The sequence below is a fragment of the Aedes albopictus genome, chromosome 3 (assembly GCF_035046485.1).
Source record: "Aedes albopictus strain Foshan chromosome 3, AalbF5, whole genome shotgun sequence".
Classification (NCBI taxonomy): domain Eukaryota; kingdom Metazoa; phylum Arthropoda; class Insecta; order Diptera; family Culicidae; genus Aedes; species Aedes albopictus.
The window spans coordinates 59,046,942-59,066,813 of NC_085138.1; the positions used below are offsets into that span (position 1 = coordinate 59,046,942).

Consider the following 19,872-nt stretch of genomic DNA (forward strand, 5'->3'; position numbering starts at 1 on the left):
TGGGGCCAGTATTTATACCGTTCTCGGAACAAGTCGAACAAATTCAATTAAAGGGTTGTTCTGAAACAACTTTAAAGCAATTTCTTCCCATGTAGTCACGTTCCTTTGCTGTTCGTTCTAAGAGCAAAATCCAATTATACTATCGTTGCATTCCTTGAGATTGAAGAAACAGGAAGTAAGATGTGGTCGTCATTGGCGGCTTACGCACCTCAGCCCTACAAGACAAGTGCATTCCACTGCAATTCGGAAGCCTTTCAAAAACTCTTGAGGTGCTTCTTCGCTCTACTTTTGACGGCATCGGTGTTCGAGAAATGGTGTCACACGCCGTCTTCCAGTAAGTTGGCTGGCGCACATCTTTACATAACTGGGTGTCAGCCTACCACATGTTGGTCAGCTGGGTGAAGTTATCATTCTAGAGAAAATCTCGGCAGGAGTCGGAACGTTACGGGTTTGTTCTACGGTACGTATCGTTTTTCTTCAAGCAGTTTGATCATTTCGATTGAATTCAATACATTGTTTCCAAATTGTGATCTCAGGAGTCCTGTAACACGTATTTTTCTCAAATAATAAGTATCTACACACCAAATTTCATATTACAAATTTACATGCCGTCAGAAATTCTTTCAAAGGTTTTTTTTTTTCTAAAATTCTGCTTTTTTGATAATGCACTTGTCGGATTGGTATAGCGAATATGTGCACTTTGAGTGAGTTCTTCTAGTGGTTTCTTCAGTAAGTTTACCAGAGATTTCTTTAGAAATTTGTGCATTTCATCAAGAAATCTAACAGAGATTTGTTCAGGAAATGCTACAGAGATTCTAAAAAAAATCTTCAGGGATTTATCCAGAAAGTCATGCAGGAATTCTTCCAGAGATTCTTGGATTATTACTTACAGTGGTTCATGTAGGATTTCCTCCAGAGATTCCCGCAGTAGTTCAAATAGAGATTTCTTCAGATATTCCTGCATGCTTTTCCTCAGAAATTTCTTCTCTGAAATTTCCTCTAAGGATAACTCTTAGAATTTATCCAGATTTTTATTCTGCAAGGAATTTATTCTTAAATATTTTCTAAGAATTTCTACTGAAATTCCTTAGGCAAAATCTCAAGGGTTTCTTCAGGGATGATTACAGTAGCTTATCTACTCATTTCAAATATTTCTACAGAAATTCTATCAAAAATACATTCACAGAATGCTCCACGATTACACTAAGATATTCCTCCAAGAGTTTTATTGAAAGATTCCTCCAGGAATTCCACCAAGGGGTTTCCTAAGAGTTTCTTAAGATATTTTTTTAAATTACTTCAGAAATACATTCAAGAGTCTTCTTCAGCATTTTACAGTTTTTAGGAGTTTCAGCAAGGGATAATTTCAAAATTTCTTCCAAGAAATTTCTCTAAAAATTTCTTTAAAAATTCTACAGAGATTACTTCGAAACTTCGAAGGATCCTACAGAAAATATTTTTTCAGGGTTCAGATATATTTTTCTGAAGTTTTTCTGAAGTTCTTACAGAACTTTTCCTAATGATACCTTTGGAGATTCCTAGAATAAATTCTTGTAAATTATCTGTTTATATTCCAGGACAAAATTTCCGAAGCATTTTCTGATATTCTCTCCGGAGAAATTTATGAACGAATGCCTGAAAGAATACCCGAAGGAACTCCTCAATATACCTCATTAATTCCTAGAAAAAAAAATCATGAGAAACTTCTTAAGGAACTTTGGAAGCAAGTCCAAGGAGAAATTGCTTGACAAATTTTTGGAGGGTTTCCTGGAGAAATCTGTGAATGAATTTTAGAAGAGAGACTTGAAAATGTCTGCAAAATACCTGCCGAAATTTCGGACAAGGATGCTGCTGGATTTCTGAGGAATCCTTGGAAAAATTCCTGTAGATACAGGGGATAGATAAAATAATCGGAACAGGTAAATTTTTCACCCTTCAAAACACTTTTAGAAAAGTGCATAAAATATTCTCAAATTTCCACTGTAAGCTCTTCAACTAGTTTTACACCAGTTGAGTAACTTACAAAAAAAATTGAGAATTTTTGATAAAATTTCCAAGAAGTTACAGCAATTTAACCATTTTTGAAAAGCGAAACTTTTACCTGTCTCAATCATTTTATCTTTCCCCTGAACCTCTGTAGGAATTCTTGGCAGAATTACTCATACATGTTCTAAACAGATTAGTACAATTCCTGATGTGCTAACTAGAGAAATTTTTGGAGATAGTCTTGCAGAAACAAACAAAATCAAGGAGAAATTCTTTGGAGAACTTCTGAAGAAATTTCTGATAAAAGATTATTTGAATAGAAAGATTTCAGAAGAGAATCCTCTGCAGGTATTCATAGAAGAATTTTATGATTAATTTCTTGAAAAATGCCATGCAATATTCTATAGTGATTTCTGTGGTAATTGATGAGATAATCTTTAGAGAAATATTTCAAACATCATCGGAAAAAAATCTGATAGAATGCCAGAAGAAAGATCCTAATAAATCCTATGTCATCCCTGGCGGAATACCTTGGGAACCTTTAGAGAAATAATCTGTTGATTATGTTTTAGAGGGATTCTTTGATAAATGCCATCTCCGAATATATGTAACAATATATGAAGGAACCTGGAGAAATTCCAAAAAATATTTTTAAAAAGAGTTCCTGTATAATTAGTTGAATTTCTGAAGGAAACCCTCAGTGGAATTTCTAAGAGAAATCTCCGAATATCCAAACACCTCCTGGAATTGCATCTTTTGAAGAAATCTTTGAAATGAATTCCGCCTGCAGAAATTTCGCGGAAGAATTTCTTCAAAAATATTTCAAGAAAAACATGACGGAATTTATGCACGAACTTGTGCAACAATCCTTGAAATAACTTCCTAAAGAATTCCAGGAGGAATTTATGAAAGAACTTCTGGGTAAACCCGTAGACTAGTTTCATGATGAATCTTTGGAAAAGTTTTTGAGAAACTCCTGAACAAGATCCGAGGAAAATTCGTAGTGGAATTCCTCGAGAAATTTTCGAAGAAATACTTGGAAAGGAATGGATTCTAAAGAAAACTTAGAGGTATCTTCAGAGGAATCCTTGCTGAAATCGATCTATGGAAGCCATTCTCTCCGTAAACGTTAAAAAAAAAATATATATATATATATATATATATATATATATATATGACATATATATATATATATATATATATATATATAAATGAAAGAATCCTCAAAGGAGTTTCTTACAGCATCCCTAGAGTAAATTGAGGAAAAAAAATTCTAAAGAAATGCTTGACAAGGAAAGCTTTTTTAAATAATGATCCAAGTATTTTCTTTTAAACGCGGACATCGTCTTCAGCCAGAGGCTGTACAGACTGTATAAAACTTAAAAGACACGGACACGTTCAATGCATCCAGTGAGCTATTCGCTCTTTGAAGGAAGCACGACACTAGAAAACTGACTAGCATGCAACGCCCAGTGGCAAAGCCGAAAACTTTTCCGGACAGCTGTGGCGGGAATCGTACCCGCGCTCCTCATCACGATGCGACTGTGACACTAGCCACATGGCCACGAAGCCACGAAGCTTGGTAAAAGCTTGGTGACCTTAACCGCACTGCTACGTGGTTTCAATCTTTGAAAGAATTCCTACAAGAATGCCTCTTCCGTAATAATTACAGAAAAAAATGACAAGAAATAATTTGTTCTGGGTTTCATCCGAATAATTCTTAAGGAAGTGCAATATTGAAGTTATTTCCATGGGGACTTAGCAGTGAACGCGTATATGGGGCGCCTGAAGTATGGAAACCTTGAGTAACCAGCTCTGATTTTACCATGACAGCACTGGTCATAATGTCTCCGCTTGTAGTAACCTAGTAGACAGAAGATCTGTAAAGCTAGAATAAGAAAATACAGAATGGGCAGCTTAACTGTGAGGCGATAAGGAGAGCGTTTCACATTGGAATTGATTCAATGACAACAGAATCGGCAACTTGTGGAGTTGGCTTCATAGTGATCGGGAAGCAGATAAAGCGAGTTATTCGGCGGAAGGCGATAAGGGGCCGTTCATAAACCACGTAGACTATTTGTGGGGAGGAGGGGGGGGGTCTGGCCAAAGTCTACGCTCCATACAAATTTCAAAATTTTTGTATGGACAAAAGTCTACGAGGGGGGAGGGGGGTTGGGGGTCTGAGATGGCCAAAATTTGGTCTACGTGGTTTATGAACAGCCCCTAAGCGACCTAATATATGTGTTGAGGATGAGCTTGAGCTTGTAGAGGATAATGGGCAAATTCTTTAACTACAGTCTGATCAGCATATAAGCGTCAACGAACGATAAACCCGATGACATGAAAGATGAGTTGTATGGGAGCCTTGACAAGGCCTACGGAGAATGCCCAAAACAAGATGTTAAAACATCATCGGAGATACAAATGCGCAGATTAGTGGGGAAAATTATTTTCGATCTATCATTGAACCGGAAAGCCATCATTCCATTACCTAAGATAATGGGATGCGCCTTATGACATTCACTGCTGCTAGAGGGATGGCAATCAGCAGTACCTACTTCGCATGTAAGAATATCCGAAAACACATCTGAGGACACCCAAGTGATGACACTTGCTCCCAGACAGGCCACGGGCGACATTTGGAAAATATGGGAGTATGGACAGGAACGATATGCGGAGGTTTTAGGTGACAATGTCAAAGGTGCGCGGCACAAGACTACGCTAGTACCCGCCATGTGCAATGACTGGGAAAAAAAAGCTGACAGACAAAACAATTGTGGCAGCTAGGTGGAAGGAGCTCTTGGAAGATTTGTTGTACGGTAGCAGTGAAGGAGCACCCAGGAACACGATTACCATAATAGGTGACAACCACCAACATTGGATGAGGTTAAGAAGGAGGTGAAAAACAGCAAGACTGCTGGGAAGGACGAGATCCCGATCGAACTTCTTAAGCACGGAAGCGAGCAGCTACATCAATCAATTCAGTGAAGATTTGGGAGGATGAAGAATTGCCTACCAGACCAGCTGGTTGGATGTCCTCGTATGCCTAATCTACAAGAAAGGGCTTAGACTAGAGTGTTCCAATTACAGAGGGATTACCTTTTGGAATTCGGCGTATAAGATACGGTCGCGTGTCCTGTTCAATAGACTGAGATCTTTTGAGGAGGCCTTCAGTGGCGAATACCAGGCAGGTTTTCGCGATCAACGACGGATCAAATAATTAACCTGCGGATGATCCTAGATAAATTTCGGGAATGTAACTTGCAGACTTACCATCTATTCAATGGTGTTCAAGCAGCGTACGATTCAGTAAAAAGAAATGAACTTTGGCAGATAATGGCAGAACATGGTTTTCTGGCGAAACTGATTAGGCAAATACGCGCAACACTGGATGGATCAAAACCAGGTATTCGAATCGCAGACGAAGTGTCTACCTCGTTTGTGATCTTGGATGGATTGAAGCAGGGTAATGCTCTTTCAAATTTGCTGTTCAACATTGAACTCGAAGGAGCGATTAGAAAGGTCTGGCGTGCAGAGGAATGGCACTATCATCTTACGGTCACACATGCTCCTCGGCAATGCGGGCGATGGATATTGATCTCATCGGTATCGACAGTAGGGCAGAGGAGATGCTTATGCTCCTCTGAAGAGAGAGACGGCGAGGATATGCTTGACGATGAACTTTACCAAAACGAAGTATATGATAGTGTGTAGAGACAGAAGCAAGCCTAGTGATTTGTTTGTCTTGACACATTTGTGACATGTGACAATGACGTATCCCGTGAAGCGAAAAGACGTATTGCAGCTATGAATAGGGACTTTTACGGAATGCGTAACCTGCTTATGTCCTGTAACTTGCAAACCCAAATGAAATTTGCTCTATATGAGATGCTGATTCTTCCGTTTGCAGTTTACGGTTGTGAACGTTAAAGGAAGTAGACCGAAAAGCTTTCGTAGTTTTAGACCACAAAGTGCTGTGGACAATGATGAGAAACAAAAAATAAGTGTAGCGAAGACGCGTGAATCACGAGTTGTATCAAGAGTACAAAGATGCGAATAATGAGAAACGAAGAAAATACGGAATACTTCAGTGGGCTGGACACATAATGCAAGTGTCAGAAGCAAGAATAGCGAAAGAAATATTCAGCAAGGAACCAAATAAAAGTCAGTGACTTTGTGCTTGTGGGCGGCCGCGAATGCTGCATGAGGTTGAAGATCTGCGATCCTACCTTGGGATACCTAAAGGAACATCGCCCGCCCAAGACCATCGAAGATGGTGCTCTACTATACGCTCGCAAGGTTGTTGTAAAAAATAGGTTGTCTGAGTTGATCATTTTATAGGCGAGGGACGCGCGGGGGAAGGGTGGTAGGAGGGGTAGGTTGTTGCTATTGTTTGGTGTTGTTTTGGTGTTGTTTGGTGTTTTTTGGTGTTGTTTGGTGTGGCAACACCACAACATCGCAACCCAGCAACGAGCAACAAAAAAAATAAAAAAAAATAAATAAAAAATAGTGTAAAATTGACCATTTTCTGAATTCAGCTCCTCATCTCATCACTGCCATCCAATTCAGATAACATCAAATTTGTCAATTACTTTGTAAAAATTCTTTAAAACCAGTTTATAGAGTTCTGTTTGTAAAATATCTCATATAGGGTGCAATGGGGTAAAATGGGCTATCACTTAAACACGTGGCAGCATGATCCCATCATCATTCAATGCTGTGGAGCTGATAACATATTACTTGTTCAATCATAAGCTAAAATTATTGCAGCATTTGAATCTATAGACTCTATACTCGTCAATACTACTAATCTAGGGTGAAATAGGGTAGAATACGCCACTTCTTGGACTAAACATTGCATGATGTCATCGTCATTCAATGTTGTAGATATAATAGCATGAAATTTCTGCATTTATGTACTCACTCTTTTTCACCTTTTTGGAAAAAATCTGGAGTGCAAAATAAATGATTTATTTATTTTGTGTTTGTGTAAAAACTTCCGTAGTATCGAATGAAAGTTGTTTGGCTTACCACAGGGCTAGGGGCGGGACAGCTTCTAATACCGACTCTAATACTGTCTAATAAATATAAATACCCTAATCTTCACCATCCACCGACACATTTTTTGGGTAGTATGTCATGACTTTTCATGCAACAACCAATTGTCACAAAGACGCGAAGTGGAAGTACGGTTTGTTCGTAATGTTACCTATTGATTATTTTAGGTGTGAAAATAGGCTCTCATGATGTGACCGCGATAGCGATGTATCAGATCAGCAGATCGCACGGTCAGGAAACGTAGATCGCAGATAAACTTTTGCGTACTAGACATACGTACAGGGGATGGCCAAAATGTTTGGGATAGGCAACTTTTTTTTCTCTCACAAAAAAGTTCAACAAGCTATAACTTTTCATAGAGCGCTTAAAAAAATCTCAAATTTTGACTGTTTGTCAACCTATTATGTGTGCATCATTGGTACAAATTTGGGCTCGATTGATTAATATTTCGCAAAGTTAGAACCGTTCGGGTAAAACACTATTTTTCAGACAACTCATTTTTGAGGTGTCATATCTCGGAAACCAGTGAACCGAATTAAATGAAATTTTGCACGTACACTATCAATATGCAAATGCTTCACAAACTATTAAAATATAGGTACTTTTTAAACGTTGAAAAAAGTTACCATGGATTGACACTTTTTGGATTTTTCTCGAAAAAATGTAATTTTTTTACATCAATGTCAATAAATTTTAGTGTTGATATCCAAAGATTTTCCACTTCTGTTCTCAAGTTGTCTCTAATCAGATATAATAGAGCCTATTTAGATTGAAGGAAGAACAGATTTAGTATTTTTTGTGTGGTATTGTAAATTTTACTTATTTTCCTATATATGGATAAAAATTTCAATCCAGTATAACTTAATTTGCCGTAAAAAAATATTACATTTTATAACGTCTTATTAAGTATCAATATATTGTTGATAAACGTTAAAAAATTCATTCAATTCGGTTAACTGGTTTCCGAGATGTGACAGTTCAAAAATTAGTTGTCTAAATAATAGTGTTTTACCCGAACGGTTCTAACTTCGCGAAATAATAATCAATCGAGCCCAAATTTGTACCAATAATGCACATATAATAGGTTGACAAACAGTCAAAATTTGAGATTTTTTGATGCACTCTATGAAAACTTACAGCATGTTGATTTTTTTTGTGAGAGAAAAAAAGTTGCCTATTCCAAACATTTTGGCCATCCCCTGTACGGATACCACTGTTTGGGTTGGTGATCGTACCTGCCAGCAATATGTCCAGAGCTGATTTTCTTGATATGATAAGCACGATAAAGGAACGTTATTTGCTGAAACCCTACCCTCATTGTCCATAATACAGTTGAACAATAAAAAGGATCTACTCTGCCTCTGACATGGCAGGATGGCAAAAAATTAATTATTTTATTCCGTCAAATTCACAATTACACAACGTAGGCAATGGTACCCTGGCTGGTGTGCCAACGGGCTGATATTGGTTTCCTAGTCCTGATTTTTTTTATCTAAATACTAGCTGAACCCGGCAAACTTTGTCTTGCCTACTGCGTTTTTGAAGTTTCAAGTTTCTAGCCAAGACCAAGTCCCCGGTCAAAATGTATGGAAGATCGATTTTCAAAAACTCTCAAATTTTCAAAGTTTTTTGGCTCATAAACCTTCCTTGGGTGAAAACTAACAGAACAAAACTAAGACGACCAAAATTGGACCTTCCGTTCGCAAGCTATGCGCGGTCCCACGTATGCCACTGCATTTTTATATATCTAAATTGTTACGGCAGTTCGCACCGATCCCTCATAACTACGCCAACGTCGGAGCGCCCCTCGGAAGATTGTCACAGTGACAACTGAAGTTGTCATCGATGGCATATGAGAATGGAAGAGAAACAATATGAAGAGGGAAGAATGATCTATGCATGGTAGTGAAGTGGACCGCATTTGTGAATTTGGCGAAGTTTAATAATTATTTTTCACGTAATTTTGCTTATTTCAAATATTGAAAAATCGTAAGTTTAATAAGAATTAATCGGAATTAATTGAATTTAATGAAACTTATCCCAATGTTATTGCTTAGGTGGCAAACCGCCAAATCGTATTCTATACATATATCCTATCACTGGAAGATTGATTCTGAGTTGAGGTTAAAAAACCGTGAGTTGCTGAATTGGAACTAAAATCATGAATTATAGTTAATAGATGCATTATGAACTTTTTGTAGCTCACTAATCGGACTCAGCTAGGATATTTATGATAACTTGTTGGGATTTGAAAGGGATCAAGAGATACCGATGTAAGTAGATGCGTAAGAAACAATATCAAGATTCTAATAAATTTTAATAGCTTTTAGCTCTACACCCACAAATCAAGGTGTTTGCTCAAAGGACTTCTCAAGCCCTACCTCCCAACAATTCTAAAAGATCGTACGAGATGTCGAGAAGTACGAAAGGCTCACGGAAAGTGAAAAACCACTGCCAGGCTTGTGGAGCAGCGGATACCGACCGGATGGTTAGTTGCTGCCACTGCGGTTCTTGGTGGCATTTCGAGTGCGTGGGCGTCAACGACAGCATTGCCGAGCTCGACAGAGTGTTTAACTGTCCGAAATGCCAGAAACCCTCCACTCAAGTACCGGTGGACAAAGCACCAAGCAGGAAAGCGGGAAGTGTAAGTTCTGCGTGCTCCAGCAGGGCGTCCAGGGCGCGCTTAGAACTGGAGAAACTCGAAGCACAGAAAGCTCTCGCAGTGAAGCGCCTGGAGCTACAGCGACGAGAGCAAGATCGGAAGCATAAGGAGGCGGAGTTGCTATTTCAGCAAAAGAAGGCGGAAGACGAGGCAGCCCTCGAGCAACTGCAGCTGCAGCTAGAGGAGACCGTGATGAACGAGTCATTCCGGCTGCGGGATATAATCGCCCAGGAGGGTGGTGATGACGAGGATATAAGGAGCGTTGGATCGGTGGAAAGTTCATTCAGCAAGGTTCGGCGATGGAGAGCGTTGAATTCGACGATGGCAGCCTCGACGGAGCAGGCTCCGACTGTCCCTACGATCAGCGAAACGACGACAACGACCACAACAACACCAGCTAGGCAGGACGGCGAGCAGCAACCAACTAGCAAACAGGGAGTTCTTGAAGTGGCGTTGGCAGGTATTTCATTAGGGCAGTCAGCAATGGAGCCAACGTTAGGAGGTTTGATAGGTCGAACAGAAAGCACTATTCTATCGACAACTAGTAGGAACTGTACGAATATTTGCCAAATTCCCCCTGCTCCTTTAGGGCCTAGTGTAAGCAGTCTCAGAACCACCCTAGAGCATTCAAATCCTAGCACTCCTAATTTTCCCACTGTCTCGAACGTTGGTGCATCATTGCCTTTCAATCGGTCCTTGATGGGTATTCAGTCACGCGGTGTACATTTCGATAATCCGTGTGGCCAAGTTTCCGCGCAGTTCATTCGAACAAACGAAGTGAATCGAAGTAGTGTTGATCGAAATAGTGGTGTGGTGACTGTAGCTGATCTACTCGGAGGTTTGCATCCCAGGCAACCAATACCTGCTGAATTCGAGCCAGGACAACCGGGTCTACAACAACCGCCAGCGAGAGATCCAGAATTGCAGCGTAGAGATCCAGAACAACGGTCACAGCATGGACAACCACATCCACAGGTGCTACCGGTGTACTACGGACCAACACCCCAGCAGTTAGCGGCGAGACACGTTATGACCAAGGAGTTGCCGACCTTTTCCGGAAATCCGGAGGATTGGCCACTGTTTATTAGTGCATACGCAAACTCTACTCAGGCGTGTGGGTTTTCGGACTCGGAAAACCTAGCAAGACTGCAGCGGTGCCTTAAAGGACATGCCTTGGAATCGGTCCGGAGTCGACTGCTTTTACCGGCGAGTGTCCCACACGTACTTGCTACATTGGAGACGTTGTACGGCCGACCGGAGCTGTTGATACACGCGTTACTGCAAAAGATCAGAGGAGTTCCCGCGCCGAAGCAGGACAGACTAGATACGCTGATTGGATTCGGTATGGCAGTGCAAAACCTTAGCGACCATTTAGAAGCCGGAAGACACGAAGCGCATCTCAACAACCCGATGCTATTGTTCGAGTTGGTAGAGAAGCTCCCGGCGCACATGAAGCTGGACTGGTCGCTGTACAAGCAAAGGTGTGGAGAAGTGAATATCCGTTCTTTCGCCCAGTACATGGAGACGTTAGTACGCGCAGCAACCGACGTCACACTGCAGTACGATCCAAAACAGCAACCCCGACTGATGAAAGAAAAGATCGGCAAGGATAAGAATTTCTGCGGAACTCACACGACGGAAGATTCGGCCCCGGTCACACCGAAAGTAGCAACAGAAGATTCGAAGCGCAGATCCAGCCCAGCTTGTCTAATCTGTCAAAATCCGGAACATCGTGTCAAGGATTGCTCGGAATTTCGCAAAAAGACTGTGGACGAGCGCTGGAAAACGATACAGCAGCTTAACTTGTGTCGACTTTGTCTAGGAGCCCACGGCAGGAGACCATGCAAAATCCGTAAGCAATGTGATACTGAGGGCTGCCAGCGGCGACATCATCCATTGCTACATTCCAAGCAAGACTCCAGTGATATCAAGCGATGCACAGATGGCAGCAAGCAAGGTAATCGTGATGGACGACCAACAGGAAATAACGTGCAGGTGGAAAACAAACAAGATCAGCATGATCCGAAGCCAAGCAGTTCCAAAGTCGCTACCAATCATCATTTTGCCGGTAAGACGACACTATTTCGGATTATTCCAGTTACCTTACATGGCAATAACCGTTCCGTGTCCGTATACGCCTTCTTGGACGACGGGTCAGAGAAAACACTTGTTGACGAAGAAGTGGTGAAGCAGCTCGGTGTTGTCGGAGAAATGCAACCATTGTGTCTTCAGTGGACGGCAAACGTGAAAAGGACGGAAGCGAACTCGCAGCGGGTAACTTTGGAAATCGCAGGACATTCAAGCTTATCTAGACATTCTCTGACGGACGTACGCACAGTGAGTAAGTTGGATTTGCCAAGACAATCGTTGCGGTATGCTGAAATCTCGGAAGCATTCCCATACCTGAAAGGTCTTCCAATAGCAGATTATGACAATGCGCAACCCCAAATTTTGATTGGCAACGACAACGCCCACGTTACATCAACGCTCAAGCTTCGTGATGGTCAGCCCGGAGAGCCAATTGCAGCGAAATCGCGGCTTGGATGGACGGTTTACGGGTCTAGTCAAGAGAAGTCCGTGGATCAAGCCCACAGTTTCCACATCTGCGAGTGCCAGGAGGAGGATCAAACGCTGCATGAGCTGGTTGAGCAGTTCTTCTCGGTAGAAAGTCTGGGAGTAATGCAAATACCGCCAACAGAGTCCGAGGAGGTTCAACGAGCTCATCGAATACTGAAAGAAACCACGAAGCGTATCGGCCAGCGGTTCGAAACAGGGCTCCTTTGGAAGTACGATCGCTTCGAATTTCCGGACAGCTACGGCATGGCAGTTCGACGGTTGCAGTGCTTAGAGAGACGTATGCGGAACGATCCCATCATCGGAGAGAGTGTGACAAGACAGATATCCGAGTATCAAGCAAAGGGATATATCCACAAAGCTACTCGGGAAGAACTCGATGAGGCGGATCCACGGCGTACGTGGTATTTGCCGTTAGGGGTTGTCATCAATCCGAAGAAACCGTCAAAAATTCGAATTTTCTGCGATGCGGCGGCAAAAGTGGACGGAGTCTCACTCAATACGATGCTGCTAAAAGGGCCAGATCTTCTGCGGACGTTGCTGGATGTTCTTTTCGGTTTCCGGGAGAAGCGCATAGCTCTGTGTGCAGATCTTAAGGAAATGTTCCACCAGATACGGATTCATCGTGATGATCGACATGCGCAACGTTTACTGTGGCGAGAGGACGCCACTCAGGAACCAGAAGTGTATTTGATGGATGTGGCCACGTTTGGAGCAACGTGTTCGCCATGTTCGGCGCAATACGTTAAAAATGTAAACGCCGAACAGTATTCAGAAGCATATCCGGCCGCAGCAAACGCTATAATTCGGAAGCATTATGTGGACGATTATTTGGACAGCGTTGACGACGTTGAAGAAGCTGTGAAATTGGCGCTAGAGGTCAAGTACGTCCATTCCCAAGGTGGGTTTCATTTACGGAACTGGCTGTCGAACTCCAAAGAGGTGCTAGCACGAGTCGGAGAAAGCGATCCAGCAACGAAGAAGTGTCTCCAGCTAGATAAAAACGGCTCAACAGAACGCGTACTTGGGATGTACTGGAGGCCTGATGAAGATGTCTTCACATTTTCGTCTACCTTGGCAACGGAAACAAAGCACCCGACCAAACGACAAGCCTTGCGAGTAGTTATGAGCCCGTTCGATCCAGCAGGGCTATTATGCTTCTTCCTGATTCATGGCAAGATACTGATTCAGGACCTGTGGCGAGCAAAGACTGATTGGGATCAACTGATCCCGGAGAAATTACTTGAAAAGTGGGAACGGTGGACTTATTTGTTTCGCTATCTGGACCAGATTAAAATCCCGCGCAGCTATTTCCCGCATCATTCGGCGAAGGATATCGTATCGTTGCAGTTGCATGTCTACGTGGATGCCAGCGAAGAGGCGTACGCTTGCGTGGGGTATTTGCGTGCGGTGTTTCCTGACGAGATAAAGGTAGCTCTGGTAGGAGCAAAGTCGAAGGTAGCTCCGTTAAAAGCGCACTCGATTCCTCGTCTAGAGCTAATGGCTGCAGTCATCGGTGTACGTTTGGCAAAATCCATACTCAATGGTCACTCGCTGATAATTGAGAAAGTTTCCTACTGGAGTGATTCGAAGACAGTGTTGGCCTGGATTAACTCGGACCACCGCAACTATCGACAGTTCGTCGCTTGCAGAGTGGGTGAGATTTTATCCAAATCAAAAGCTGAGGATTGGCGATGGGTACCAACGAAGAAAAACGTGGCAGACGATGCGACCAAGTGGGGGAATGGCCCCCATCTGTCTGCGGATAGTCGTTGGTTTCGCGGGGAAGAAGAGCTGTATCTGCCAGAAGAACTTTGGACAACGAGCACGTATTCAACCAATGAGACAACCGACGAAGAACTTCGATCCTGCTTGATACATCGCGGAGCGATAATAGTCCAATTTGTGGAATGGGAGCGGTATTCCAACTGGAAGCGTTTGCATCGCACAGTAGGACACGTTCATCGCTACGTTCGAAATTTGCGGCGGAAGGTGAACAAAGAACAACTGCATAACGGTCCGCTTACGCAGGAGGAGCTCGTGAAGGCCGAAGCAACCATTTTCCGTTGGATCCAGACTGAACGATATCCTGATGAAGCCACGGCTCTGGACAGCGTTGAAGGCAAGCAGTCAAATCGACAAGTGCGTCTGGAGAAGTCTAGCACGATTCGCAAGTTGTCGCCGTACCTGGACGAAGCCGGAGTCATTCGTTCAGATAGTAGGATCGTCGCAGCAGCATTTGCATCATATGACACGAGGTGTCCTATAGTCTTGCCCAAGGATCATCGGGTGACGCGGATGCTAGTCGCATGGTATCACGAAAAATATCTTCACGCAAATAACGAAACCGTAGTTAACGAGGTGAGGCAACGTTTCCACATCTCTCAACTGCGGTCGCTTGTGCGCAACGTTTCTAAGGAGTGTACGACCTGCAAGGTGAAGAAGTCAACTCCAGCGATACCCCGAATGGCACCACTCCCTGTGGCCAGGTTACAGCCATACGTACGTCCCTTTTCGTACGTGGGTATCGACTACTTTGGTCCCATTGCCGTCAAAGTGAACCGTAGTTCTGCCAAACGGTGGGTCGCACTGTTCACTTGTATGACTACCAGAGCAGTACACCTCGAGGTCGTTCACGCTCTTTCAGCAGAATCGTGTAAGATGGCGATCAGACGATTCATCGCACGCCGAGGAGCTCCAGTCGAGATCCGCAGCGATAGAGGAACGAATTTCGTGGGTTCGAGCAATGAACTGAAGATGGAGATGAGCACAATCGATCGTAAGCTAGCGGAAACATTCACTAACGCAAACACCAATTGGGTGTTTAACCCACCAGGAGCTCCCCATATGGGTGGAGCATGGGAGCGACTTGTGCGATCGGTGAAAACTGCGCTAGCCGCAATGGATACTCCACGAACACCAAATGAAGAGTCTTTAGCGACAGTGCTGGCCGAAGCTGAGAGTGTGGTGAACTCGAGGCCCCTTACTTATATTCCTCTGGAGACAGCTCAGCAGGAATCTCTAACACCAAACCATTTTTTACTGATGAGCTCAAATGGTGTAGCACAGACACCGAAAACATTGGCGGACCCGAAACAAGTAAGCAGGAATGATTGGAATCTATGCAGAACGTTGGTAGATCAGTTCTGGCGTCGGTGGGTGCGAGAATATCTACCGACAATCGCACGTCGGACGAAATGGTTCGACGAGGTGAAACCAATCCAGGTTGACGATTTAGTTCTAATAGTCGAGGAGAAAATACGTAACGGATGGATTCGAGGACGAGTAGCTGAACTCATCATTGGGCGTGATGGACGAGTCCGTGCTGCGGTCGTACAGACTGCTGGTGGTATGGTACACCGACCAGTGTCAAAGTTGGCGCGGTTGGATGTAGCAGCGAGTAAAGCTGGACCGGAGTTACCTGACCAGCCTTACGGGTCGGGGAGCTGTTACGGCAGTTCGCACCGATCCCTCATAACTACGCCAACGTCGGAGCGCCCCTCGGAAGATTGTCACAGTGACAACTGAAGTTGTCATCGATGGCATATGAGAATGGAAGAGAAACAATATGAAGAGGGAAGAATGATCTATGCATGGTAGTGAAGTGGACCGCATTTGTGAATTTGGCGAAGTTTAACAATTATTTTTCACGTAATTTTGCTTATTTCAAATATTGAAAAATCGTAAGTTTAATAAGAATTAATCGGAATTAATTGAATTTAATGAAACTTATCCCAATGTTATTGCTTAGGTGGCAAACCGCCAAATCGTATTCTATACATATATCCTATCACTGGAAGATTGATTCTGAGTTGAGGTTAAAAAACCGTGAGTTGCTGAATTGGAACTAAAATCATGAATTATAGTTAATAGATGCATTATGAACTTTTTGTAGCTCACTAATCGGACTCAGCTAGGATATTTATGATAACTTGTTGGGATTTGAAAGGGATCAAGAGATACCGATGTAAGTAGTTGCGTAAGAAACAATATCAAGATTCTAATAAATTTTAATAGCTTTTAGCTCTACACCCACAAATCAAGGTGTTTGCTCAAAGGACTTCTCAAGCCCTACCTCCCAACATAAATATTAAACCGATGAGAACATAAGGATCCTATTTGCTATTTTTTTAGTTGACATGCAAGATGCACCAAACCAATTCATTTCAATCGACATGGCTTACTTCGTTCGAATTCAGTTTGGCTCAGGTATTAATATTTCCTAATACTGCTAATACCGCTAATTAATATTAGAGCTGTCCCACCCCTAGCCACAGGGTCTTGAAAATTGAAATATTTTCAAATTACCCAGGTAACCACTAAGCATTTGAATAAGCCGTGTATCAGCCCGTATTACGCATTTAAACTGCTTGCTGCCCTACATAAGCAGTTCGAATTAGCATAAGCTGTGCTGCTCAAAAGCTTTCGGCTGTTAATTAGCATTTGAACTGCTTGAAGTAGTTTCACTTGGGAGCATACGGAATGCTTTTCAACTGCTCTTTAAATGCTAGGAGCAAAAAGGTTGGGAGACTAGGGGCGGGACAGTGGCTAATACCAACTCTAATACCGCCTAATAAATATTAGTTTCCTAATCTTCACCGTTTACCATAACATTTTTTGTGTAGTATGTCATGACTTTTCATACAACAATCAACTGTCACGAAAACGAAAGGTGGAAATAGGGTTTGTCTATACTCGATCATTTTTTTCGATTGAATGTATAATTACCAAATTCAATTGATTTCTTTTCATTATTTTAGCTGTGAAAATAAAGTGAACTTCATAGACGACGACTTTCGAAAGTCGATGTTGCTGAACGCATAAAAATCAAAGTGTGGTTACATCAAATGTGATTAGACGTGGTTCCAATACAGGTCCTAAGCATGAAGCTCGTGGATAACTGTTGTTTTCAAATGTAGACATGAAATAAATACACGTAAATAAAAACTGTATTGAATTAAAGACTACGTCTCTAAACATTCATCGATCATATTTATTTCAATTATGGAAAAACATTGGCATTAGCATAACAGGGTCATGTGAGTGCATAGTGTCAATGACATTTTGGGATTGTGGTGGGTTCAGCTAATTGGGTATTGGCTATCGACAATTGATCCAAAGGTTGACTCTTAGAATTGTACCACTGAGTTAACAACTTGGAACGATCTGTGTCATTTTGAAGATGATAAAACTTTAGATATGATACCCACTTATCCGCGACCGGTGATGGCAGCAGCGACGGGTTAAACTAACTGGGAACTAACGTGGAGGGAAGTCAGAGCGGTTTCATTCTCCACCTCACCCCTTCACCCACCGTTCGGTGGCGCCAACCGATTACGATCCCCAAGAATCGTTAAAATTCGAATCGAATACATGTGCCCGTCGCCGCCGCCATTACCGAATGATTGTATACGAGGTATACCACATTTCCCCGACCGTGTCCTCCAGCAAACTGAGCCGATTTCCAATCACTTTTCTGGTAAGATTCATTCATACAATCACAAAGCGATGAAAGCACGCATTTCTTGTTATTGACATTTCGTTTCGATTCAATCAAGTTTAATAAGCGTGGCTTACTTCGTTAAAAAACGGTTTTCTCTGGGATTAATATCTCTTAATACTGCCTAATACCGCTAATCAATATTAGAGCTGTCCCGCCCCTAGTTGGGAGATATGTTACGCATTTGGCAACACATTTTGTCTCTCTCTTACAAAGCCTATGCTTCTGTTTACAAATTTGTGCATCTTATTTGTATCTTCATTTTCCCCTACTCATCCAAAAGCACCAAAGAAAACATTACTGCAGCTGGATTGGATTGGGAACTTGTCCATCAAAAAATCAATAATAATAAAATCCATAATCAAATAGGTGGATGCTTTGGTGGATCATAGGATTGTTTGAAAAGGGAAGAAACAATCTTATTCCACAGATCGGAAGGGATCGTAATGCTCTACCACAATGAAATATCTCAATGAAAACAAATTTTGGATGTTGAATCTGAAGCTGTTATCGAATCATTCTTTATATTGGCGATTAAATCAACGCACGCCACGGGACAGCTTTAGCATCGTGGATCAGGAGCAACAGAATTCAAAGCAGATATGATTAATCAATCTCTGGATCGTAAGTTCAAACCTACATCACTACAAAAATCAGCAAAAAAGTACCACCTAGCACCGGCTGGAATATGGAAGGACGATGAAGCGGGGAAGCAGGCTGAGAGAAAGAGAAGCAGACGTCAATCTATTTTTGTTTTTTTTTTTTGCTCGACGAGGTGTTACGCTTCTTTGACATTTCGTCACGACGTTCCTGAAGGGATAGCACTAAGACAGCCCGTTATTTTGCCAAAACCTGCTGTGATGTAGCACTATAGGCGCATATACGGCTAATTAGCATTAAACGCCTTGTCGTAAAGGCTACTATAATGCTGAAGGAATGCTATTTTCAATGCTTACTGGTTACTTGGGTACCCCGACATCCCCTTTTTCTTTAAAATTTCACATGCATCTCCACCCGAAGTGGAACGCAAACCATAAGAGCAGGATCAATCTTATGTCAAATTGCCGATACTGTGGAAGTTTTTACACAAATACGAGTTAAATTAGGCATTTATTTTGAACGCCAGGCGGGAATGGATGAGGATATTCTCAAAAATGTGTGAGAAAGAGAGAGCGGGATAAAACGAGCTCAGTACACTGATTTCCAGCATCGTGCGGCGAATGACACCCTCCTTATCTGAAACTATAGAGATTTTTACAGTTTGTGTCAAAAATTCATTCGAATTCATCCACTCCGAGCTGAGATATTGAATTTATTCGCGTTTTATACATATTTTTCCCACTGTGCAGCGTCCAAAATGACTCGTCCGTGAAATATAAATACCTGAACTCTTCAACTGACCATCATGAAAAGTTGAACCTCACTAAGTCGCACTCATTGGCGGAATGTGAATACAAAAAATGACAACAGCAATCACGAGCATTTATATTTCACTGCTCACATCGCAGAGAATCATTTCGCAGTTCAAAAGGTTAATCACCTGTGAAAATAGACCTTTCACAGCTATGAAGCTACTGGCACGCTGCTGGCTGGCTGATGGCTGCCACTCTGCAGCCAGCGTGCCTGTCTGTCTGGGCCGCTAAAGAGCAGCACTTTGTAACAATTTCCGCCCCCACGCCGACCGACACGACTACCTCCGATGAGAGCGGCTGCTACTGCTACTGCTGCAGTTAGAGTAAGGTGGGGCAAAAGTTCGACCTTAGTTGAAAATTCAACCTATTTCAAAAAATCGAAGCAGATAAAAATAAATAAATACCGTGTGGTGATTCTACCATCCATGAGCTAAAATTTTGCTGAACAAAGTAACGCCGAATGTCTTTTCAATTTTGAGTTACAACACTTTGTATGTGTGCGTTTTATTCGAACTCTTGCCCCACCACTGGGGCAAAAGTTCGAATCAAGTGTTTGTGGAATTTCGCTAACCGTAGCACACTATTTTGACACTTTGGTAATAGGAATACCTGAAACCACTTAATATTTGATGTTAGAACTGGAATACACTTTAAAATTCGATTGGGATTTTACCCAAATC

The 19,872-nt window shown here is 42.2% G+C and overlaps 2 protein-coding genes across 2 annotated transcripts in view; both read left to right on the plus strand.

The window, feature by feature from the left end:
• The window catches only part of LOC134290206 (myb-like protein X), a 704,426-nt gene that overhangs the window by 404,713 nt on the left and 279,841 nt on the right, over positions 1–19,872 (plus strand). The gene's annotated exons all lie outside the window — the stretch shown is intronic.
• On the plus strand, positions 9,455–15,808 carry LOC134290205 (uncharacterized). Its single transcript, XM_062857275.1, has one exon. The coding sequence runs from the start codon at positions 9,455–9,457 to the stop codon at positions 15,806–15,808; it is 6,354 nt and encodes a 2,117-aa protein (XP_062713259.1).

Coding starts and splice junctions, on each gene's coding strand:
- LOC134290205 (XM_062857275.1), top strand. CDS start 9,455: ATGTCGAGAAGTACGAAAGGCTCACGGAAAGTGAAAAACCACTGCCAG.